We start from the raw sequence: 10,079 nt of genomic DNA on the forward strand, positions 1-10,079 counted from the left end.
TCCAGACCCCCTGAACGTGGGTGTCAGTGAGGAGGTCTCGGCCTTTGTTGGAGCCTCGGGCAGTAGATCAGTATTTATCCCTGTCATCCAAGTTGACTTTGGGAGCCCATACCACTTGGAGGGGTGCTCTCTCAGCCTGGACAGACTTTGGAGATCCCCCATGAAGGGCCTCACTCTTCCTGGAGAGTGGAGTTGGGTTTGGGTGGGAGATTGGAAAAGTTGGGTGGCAGGGATGAAGGGGAGTGAGAGGCATCTGGGATTGATATGTGAAACAAGCTTGTTTCTAATTTAAATTAGAAAATCAGGTTAAAAATAAAAAAACCAAATTATAACCTAGTAACCCTCCGTATAATTAAAAGATTAGCAAGCTTCAAAAAATTATTATTTTTTTTGAGACAGAGTTTCTCTGTAGCTATGGAGGCTGTCCTGGAACTCTCTTTGTAGACCAGGCTGGCCTTGAACTCACGGAGATCCACCTACCTCTGCCTCTCGAGTGCTGGGATTAAAGGCATGCACCACCACCACAAGGCTATTTTATTTATTTTAAAAACATAAGGACAATGTTGTTCCAGTCTTTGAGGGATTTGATTAACTGTCCAAGTGAGTGAACTAGTCAATAGTTGTTCTAGCATTTTAGAAATGGTTTTCATCAGTAGAAAGGCAGGTAATCTAAAGGAACAAGATAAAGTGAGCTACAACAGGTGGAATATGAATACAATTCAAGGTGAGATATAGTGAATGACCTTGCTAAAAGCAGAAGTTAAGGGGAGCTAGTAGGCAGTCCTGGAGGATGAAGTGCAATCAATATAGCACTATGATTGTGTAGATATGTGAAGCAGGAAGAGATTCTCGGAGACATTTGCATGTGGTTACAAATGGTCATGGGTAGGTTACATAACTGAGAAAACTCAGTACTAACAGATAATTCTATCAACTTCTCTCAAACACAGAAAAAGAAAGTGACAAAGGAAAAAGTTCTTATGGAATGAAGCTAGTCTTGCAACCTGGGTCTTTTTAATGGTTGACATATATAAATTGCACACAATAACAAATTTGATTATGACATCTACATTTACATATATATGTATATATGACTTGATTATCTTTATTCCTTACTCTCTCACCCCTGTTCCCTTTGAACCCGGCTTTCTCCCTAGCACTCTCTTCTATTTTATGTCATTTTAAAAACTAGATTCAATATGGGAGAAAAAATGTGTTATCTTTCTGAGTCTTGTTTATTTTACATACATGATGATCTCCAGCCAAGTCCATCCATTTTCTTGTGAATAACATGAATTTAGCTTTCTTAAGAGAGAAAATTTGTGTGTGTGTGTCATACCTGTATATGTATAGACATATGTGTATGAGTGAATATTATATTTTCTTTATTTATCAGCAGATAGATACTTAGGTTGATTTTATATCTTGGTTCTTTTTTATTTTTTAATATTTTATTTTTATTATTTTAATTTTAAATAGCTTGTTTTACATGTCAATCCCAGTTCCCTCTCCCTCCCCTCCTCCCACACTCCCCTTCCCCCCCACCCTCCCACCCTATTGCCAATTCCTTCCACATAGGGGATATCTAGAGTCTGTCATTTTACTCTGGGTAGGGTCCAGGCACTCCCCTAAGAGTTCAGGCTGAGAGGGCATCCCTCTTTGTGGTATGGACACACGATGTCTGTTTGTATGCCAGGGATAAACACTGATCCACTTCCCAGGGCCCCATAGGTTGCCCAGGCCTCCTCACTGACTCTCACATTCAGGGGGTCTGGATCAGTCCCATGCTGGCCTCCTAGCTGTTGGTCTGGAGTCCAAGAGCTCTCCCCTGTTCAGATCAGCTGTCTCTGCTGGTTTTGCCAGCCCATTCTTTGCCAATTTGCCCATCGCTCCTCTCTCTCTGTCACTGGGTTCCATGTGTTCAGTTCAGTGTTTAACTGTGGGTGTTTGCCTCTGCTTCCATCAGTCACTGGATCAAGGCTCCAGGATGGTTATGGACATCAATTTCATTATCAGGAATGAGCATTCGAGGTGGTCTCTCCACTATTGCTTAGCTTGCCAGTTGGTGTCATCCCTTTAGATCACTAGAGGTCACTGGTGCCTGATCTGTCTTCTAACCCATGATTCCCTCTTTCCCCTATTGTAGCCCCCACTCAACCTTCCTCTTCCCCCATGAACTACTCTCTCTTCCTCTTCTCTCCCTCTCTTCTTCCCAGCTCCCACTCCCCCCCCCCTCGCCATGTTCCCCATCTGTTTAGAAGATCTTGCTTCATTCCTCTTCTCTGGGGTACCATGCATATCTCTTAGGTTCTTTCCTGTTTCCCAGACTCTCTGTCAGTGGTAGTGCAGACTGGCACTATCCTGATCCATGTCTAAAATCCATATATGAGTGAGTACATACCATGTTTGTCTTTTTGTGACTGGGTTACCTCACTCAGGATGGTTTCTTCTAGTGCCATTGATTTACCTACAAATTTCAAAATTCCATTGTTTTTTTCTGCTGAGTAATACTCCACTGTGTAAATGTATCACAGTTCCTCTATCCACTCTTCAGTAGAAGAGCATCTAGGTTGCTTCCAGGTTCTGGCTATTACAAATAATGCTGTTATGAACATAGTGGAGCAGATGCCCTTGTTGTATGAATTTGCATCTTTTGGATATATGCCTAAGAATGGAATTGCTGGGTCTTGTGGTAGATTGATTCCCATTTTCCTGAGGAATCTCCATACTGATTTCCAAAGTGGCTGTATGAGTCGGCACTCCCACCAACAGTGGAGGAGTGTTCCCTTCTCTCCACATCCTCTCCAGCATAAATTGTCTTTCGTGTTTTTGATTTTAGCCATTTTTTGTTTTTTTGAGACAAGGTTTCTTCTCTGTGGCTTTGGAGGCTGTCCTGGAACTAGCTCTTGTAGACCTTATTGGTCTTGAACTCATAAAGATCTGCCTGCTTATACCTCCCAAGTGCTGGGATTAAAGATGTGCGCCACCAATGCCCGGCTTGTATCTTGGTTCTTATGAATGACAGTGTTTGGTATTTCTAATTTCCACATAAATGAACCAATATGTGATTGCATATCCTGGTAGAGTTACATCTGTCTTCATAAATTTATTCTTTCTCTTTAGGCATTCACCTGAAACATTAGACTGTAGAAACTGGAGAAAGGGTCCCTGCTAGTGATTTACTGGAAGAAGGGAACAACAGTTGCTTGAAATGCTAAGTTGTCAATCAAGTATCTGAGCCCCTTAGAGGAGAAAGCCATTAGGTCTTCATGGCACACTTCCACTCACTCGGCAGTCTCTGCACTGCCCTTTTAACATCCTTGTTTCTCAGGCTGTACACAATGGGGTTGACCATGGGGGTTACTACAGTGTAGAGCAGTGAGAAGACTTTGTTTAGGGCAGTAGCCTGAGTAGCCGTGGGGATAGCATACACTGTTCCCAGAGTTCCATAGTACAGAGTGACCACGATGAGGTGGGAGGAGCATGTGGAAAAGGCTCGTTGTTTTCCTGCAGCTGATGGTATCCTGAGGACAGCAATCACTATGTTTATGTAGGAGGCAACGGTAAGCAGGAAGGGCACCATGGTGACAAAAGATGCCATGAGAAAAGTAGTTTTTTCTACATCCTTTGGATCAGAACAAGCTAGATTCAGCACAGGGGCAAGGTCACAAAAGAAATGATCAATCTCATTGGATGCACAGAACTGCAGTTGGAAAGTCATAGTGACAGTGACAACAGGAGTTATAAATCCTCCCAGCCAGGATCCACCTGCAAGCAAGATACATGTGTGGAGGTTCATGAGAGATGGGTACCGAAGTGGACTGCAGATAGCAAGGTATCGGTCATAAGACATGGCTGCCAAGAGAAAGCACTCAACTACTGCCATGGAGCCAAAGAAATAAAACTGAGCCACACATCCTGCAAAAGAAATTGCCTCTGGACCAGAGAGAAGGGTCTTCAGCATCTTAGGAGCAATGGAGGTTGTATACCAGATTTCAAGGAAGGAGAAATTGGACAGGAAGAAGTACATGGGAGTTTGGAGATTTCGGTCAATGGAAGTTACTATAAGAATGAGAATATTCCCCAGTAAGGTCATTATATAGATTCCAAGAAATGTTCCAAAAAGGAAAAACTGTGATCCATGGAGGCTTCCAAATCCAAGAAGGAGAAATTCTTTGATCATAGTCAGATTACCCATTTTTATTAGATTCAGGTTAAAGATCTGAGGAGAAGAATAAGCAAGTGGTAAAAGATCAAACACTACTGGAAGGGAGCAAGAGGACCAGAAATACTGTCCAGCATATAAACTAAAGGGCTGCCTCTTCTTCCCTATAAAATACTTTGCACATCTTCCACTAGGGGTACTTACCTAGTAGCTGCTTTGTTCCTTCATTTTTTCCTTTCTTTGATGAAATAATTGACAAGTAACCAAAAGGAGGAGAGGCTTATTTTGGCCCACAGCTTGAAAGATGCAGTCTTTTGTGATGGAGAAAGCATAGCAGCAGGCTACCCTATGGTGGCATGAACATATGGCTGGGATACCTGTCCTCCTCACATCTCAGTGGACTAGGAAGCAGAAATGCAACAGGAACCGAGGGCTACATCATAAAATGGAAGGTCTGCTTAAAGTGCCCACTTTCTCCCATGGGACTCCACTTACTAAAGGTTCTAAAACCTCCCCACACAGTGTCATGATCTAGGAACTGAGTGTTGAAACACAAGTTTATGGGGGACACTTCTCATCCAAACCATAATGGTTGGAAGGGGATCCCAAGTTAAGGATTCCTTACGAGAGAGTGATTCTAATATTTTTCCACTTTTTTCTTTGACATATCTGGTAATGAATCTATCTTTGAGAGTCTCACAATAGGAAGTAAACACTATATAATGGTGACATTGAGCAGAAGCTTCCTTTTGTCCTCTACATCATTTACTACATCTTATTTTATGATAATCTAAGCAATTTCAACATTGACGATTGACTTTAAAATATATCACATGTTGATATATATCACTAAAGAACACAAAGAATTTCAAGCATCTGAAATCCACATGTTTTTCCTTTCCTGTTGATTTTTCTATTGATATGTAGTTTTATGACAAGATACAATATATATCTTTAAACACCTTATTATTTTCATTTTATTTTTCTCATATATTACATACATTATGATTGCAGTTTGCTCTCCCTCCCCTCCCCCAGTCTCTTCTCCCATGCTGTCTCCCAGATCCACCCCCTGCCTCCATTAGAAAAGAGCAGGCCTTGCTGGAACATCCACCAGACATGGCTTAGCAAGCTACAATAACATTTTCTTATGTGCTAAGGAAAAAATACTTTTCTAATGTGATTTGGACAATGCTGTACTGTAAACTCTGTTACTTTTGTAATGATATTAATCAAATGTCAATATAAACTTAAGTATGCCAGGAAAATAAAGAATGCATTCATGCCACTTGCAAAAAAATGGGTTGAGATTTGCAGGTTAAGCAAAATAAATCAGTCTCAGGAAGGCAAAAAAATGACCAGGTATGTACTGTCAAATGAAGGCTGGACAGGAACACCCAGTAGGAGGAAAAGAGCCCCATAAGAGGAGGCAAAGAGTCAGAGACAACCACTGCTCCCACTTTTAGGAATCCCACAAGAACACCAAGCTACTCGACCACAATACATGTAGCTTCCCTTAACTTGGTATTACTTGAACTTCTTAAACAGTATTTAAGATTCAATAGCAACGGGAGTCCCAATTCTTAAAATAACAGTAATGCAGACAACCCTTCCTTGATGAACTCCTCCATCCCCAAATCAGGGTAGATTTCACTGGCATCAGTGAATAGAGGAGGGGAATTCAGACTTATTGATCTTAAATTACCTATAAGAAAAATAAGACTTTCTGCCAGGCTTTGTAGCTGTGTAGCTGATTCCTTCCATGGCATCAAATTCCTATGGAAATTGGGGGAAAATATATGTAAAGTTATTCACTTGAAATGTTAGAGAGAAATAATGTTCCATCCTTCATAAATGAAATGACATTCATGACTCACAAGCAGTAGGATGTGCATTTAAGAGGTTTCTTCCCCCGCCCCCTAGCAGCAGGGATGGGTTAGCAGTGAGTCATGGATACAGCTTCCCCTTCCCCATTTACCCTGCTGTGATGCTCAGAGGCATATATTTGTGAAGTGGCTGTCTGATCTTAGTCTGGGTCTGTGATAGGATTAGAAATTAGTCTCTGTTGTGACACAAATGAGGAGAAGGTATGAAACCAGAGGTAAAGGACTGGTTCCATCAGTGTTGGAAGGTGAAGTCTCACTCTGTGACTGAGAAATAGGGAGCAGCCATCTTTTTTGCTTTGTTTTGGGTAACGATGATGTTTCCTGAAAAAGTTACAGATAAATCACAGTTTTTTCATGTGAAATCTTTATTTAACTGTTCTCAACAAGCTGATTATTTCAAAGGAATCTTATTAAGGATGCTTCTGATATAGGAAGGAATTTTTCACAATTAATCCTTTGCACCAATCCAGATGTTAGTATATTGGGCTTGTGTTAAGGAAGATCCACCTATACTAGTGGATTATAAGATACTGGAACTGCTTGAGGTAGCATCGACAGTGATTACAGTGTACAAAGAAAATCAATCAGCAGCTAAGGTTGTCCTTGGAGGTGACAGCTGCTTCCTAATTGGGGAATTAAACGGCAGTGTCCTCTTACCATTTTACTTTATCTTCCGAGACTGCTAGCCTGCATTCAGAATCAACATTAACATCATTGGATTTTTTATCATTCAATCCTAAGTCTCATTAATTAGTAATGGAATAAACTTGATTTTTTCCTTTGGCTTACAAGCATCTTCTTTAGTGTGTCCAAACTCAAAAAGGCTCATAGCTTTGTTTCCTAAATTTTATTGCATTGAAGATAAATTAATATAGATGCCAAAGAGATGGTCAGAAGTCCTCACTGTTTGATTCTCTTACAACACATCTTTGGACACATACTATGTGTCATATTACTGAACTGGTAGGCACTAGGAATGAAACCATAAGAAAAGAGGACATGGCTCAAGTGTTTATCAAGGTTATAATTAAGTGGTAAAAGTAGGCTTTATCCAAGTGGTTCTCAACCTTCCTATTGATGCTACCCTTTAATACAGTTCCTCATATTTTTATTGATACTTTACAACTCTAATTTTGCTTCTGTTATGAATCATAATGCAAATATTTTTGGAGAGAGGGGTTTGCAAAAGGGATGGAGACCCACCAGTTAAGAAACACTGCATTAAATAGATGAAATTCTGACAATTAGGTATAAAGCTGTTATTCTGAAAAGTGTTTTGAGGGAGACATATAGGACCTTGACACAAAACATAATATGCAGGAAAAGGATGACTTAGTTTTGTGACATGATTAAAAAAGTAACAACTGGGGTGGACATTATGTTTTATGCTAAGATCAGATGTATAAGGAATAGTCAGAAATGAGAAAATCGGAATGGGAGTTGAGAAACAGGAAAGAAACTGATGTGCTAGTCGAAGCAAGAAATGGTAGGTAAGCACACGCTGGACTGGGGTAAGATGAGTCAACTTTAGGGCTTTTAAACAATACCATCAAGATATCCTTGCACTTCTTTAAATGTACTTTAATAACAGTTAATTTATAAATAAAATGGACTGCAAATATATTAGGAGCAGGCATGAAGTACAAGAAGGAAATGAGGGTGCAACTCAAGATCTAGCTTCAGCAAGTGCACAGATATGCATGTCTTTCCCAAGATAGGAAGATCAGACGGGTGAAAGAATCCCCCCAGTGTCTCTTGTTCTCTCTCGATTGTTCCCTGTCTCTCTTTCCATCCCTCCCTCTCTTTCTTTCTCTCTCCTGCTCCATTAAGTCTACAGGCTTATGATCCATTTCTGAGATGACAGTTTCTACCCTCACATAGGTCACTCACTTAGTGGTAGACAGAGCTCTAGCTCTGAGAGATAGGGTTCTTAGTGTGACTAAAAACAAGCTCTTAAGCAAATGCATCACAAATTATTGCCCTTGTTTCCAAAAACAACCAGAGAAAAGAACGAGTAGGTCAGTGTAACCTTTACTCACCCTGCGGAAATTGCTCAAAGCCCGTGGTTAGCAATTGAATATTAGGAACAATCTTGCACATGATGTACAAGAGAGCTCAATTTGATGGGAATTGTCAAAAATACTTTGAATGTGAGCAGCCACCCCCAACCATCATTAAGGATGATCCAGTTACACAGAACTTCCAATTACCTGTTGTTTCTTTTTCAAAAAAGTTGTGTTTTGATTCATTTTGTTCTTTCATGAAAGATGTAAATGTCAGTGGAAAGAGTTCAGTCAAGAAAACAATTCTCTGTGGTCACCTTGGGGTCAGAATGCTTTCAGTCTTATTCTTTCTCTCCTCTTCATGTTCATTTACATTTATGACCATTAAGAATGAATGACAAAAATGATGGTCAGAGGTTCTGAAAGATCAACAATTAGTAAAATGATTTAAGTGTATCATTATCCCCAATTTACTAAGTAGGGACAGTGGGTTCAGCTTTCTTTATAGAACCGTTAAGTAAATGCAATGGAAAACAGCTTTGTTCGTAGCTTCCATTTATGTAGAAAAGTTAATTAATAATGTCTCCTGGACCCCTTACCTTGGTATTTTCCTTAATCAAGATAAATCTCAGTATTAACATTCTTATACCACTATAATCATCAAAAGGTAAAGCTGTTTGGATGACAATATAAAACTTCCCAAATTCACATCTACCACCATGTAGTGATGGTTGTATTAATGCAATCATAAAAATAAAATGCAGAAACTTCAGTAAGGAATTAATGACTATGTGAAGCCCAAAGACATTACAGATTCTAGGATCAATCTAGGAGACCCTTTTGGAAATTGAGGAGATGAGGCAGAATTTGAAGAACAACTGAAGGTTGCTTAATGGAAGGAACATGTATAGTTGCTTTTGTCTGTATCAGTTAGGTACACTTTTCTTCCTTTCTCCAAATCCCACTTCTACATATTAAGACAGAGAGTAGGCTTGAAGTACTGTTAGATCTATAGTCTACTCAAAGTGTCAATGGCTTGTATCGGGGCAATTTGTTTGATGCTGGAGATCAGGGTAGCACTAGCAAGTACAGAAGTTCATCTTTGCAGCTTAATCCTCACTATTTAGGTCAGCTTTGGTTCCAAATACATATTAACCACCCCTAAAGGGACACCTGCGAGAGAGAAGAGCAGGAGAATTAACTACAGACAGAGTCTTTGCACACACAATGAAAAGATATTTAACTGGTAGTTAAACTACAGAAGAAAGTTGGTTACTTTATTTAATTCTCAAAAACAAATGTTTTTCTTGAATAACTCAAGTTTGTACCACACAGCAGAACATTTTGGAGAAAGAGTTCTTTTTTTCCTTTGAAAACTACTTATAAAATATTATAGATAGCTCAATTTTTAAAGGAATTGCACATTAATGCTAGAAAACCCCTGGTGTCCACGGGAGTAATTCTGTTATTTGTATTTTTGCACCTAGAAACGAAGAGCCAGAGAATGCTAAGATGCTTTAGACTAACACTGAGACACAGAAATGGACTGGGAGATCAGCATTATTGAGACCTGGTGACAGATATTTCTAATTCAACTATATTCTTTGATGCCAAATATTTTTCCTGTTCTCTTCCATTTGTCAACATGACAGACAATGAAATTGGCTAGGAAATGTCTTGGACCGAATGATATCTGATGTGTCATTATGTGACATATCTATAACCTAAATGTGAAAATGGCAAAAATTATCTGTATAAATTTTGTAAAATACATGGGTAGGAAGAGAGAATACTCTAATCAAAATACAGTGTGAAAAAGATCTATTTTCAATAAAAGAAAAAATATTGTGAAAAATATGCTTTTACTTTTGGTTGCAACTATCAAGATATTACATGTAAGGAGTCTACATGATTTCATAAAACCTGAGCTAAATATATATCTAAATTATCTAAATGATATCGAATATTGATTTTAATCATGTCTATGAGTTGTAGCAAAAGATCTGAAACCAATAAAGTTCAGAA

The 10,079-nt window shown here is 39.3% G+C and overlaps 1 protein-coding gene across 1 annotated transcript; it reads right to left on the reverse strand.

Moving 5' to 3' along the window:
* Nucleotides 1-3,152: 3,152 nt before the first annotated feature.
* LOC101833078 (olfactory receptor 10A5-like) lies at nt 3,153-4,204 on the reverse strand. The gene has a single exon (XM_005076859.4). The coding sequence runs from the start codon at nt 4,196-4,198 to the stop codon at nt 3,260-3,262; it is 939 nt and encodes a 312-aa protein (XP_005076916.1). The 5' UTR covers nt 4,199-4,204; the 3' UTR covers nt 3,153-3,259.
* Between the last annotated feature and the right edge of the window lie 5,875 nt (nt 4,205-10,079).

Source organism: Mesocricetus auratus, unplaced genomic scaffold, assembly GCF_017639785.1.
Source record: "Mesocricetus auratus isolate SY011 unplaced genomic scaffold, BCM_Maur_2.0 Super-Scaffold_100003, whole genome shotgun sequence".
Taxonomy (NCBI): Eukaryota; Metazoa; Chordata; class Mammalia; order Rodentia; family Cricetidae; genus Mesocricetus; species Mesocricetus auratus.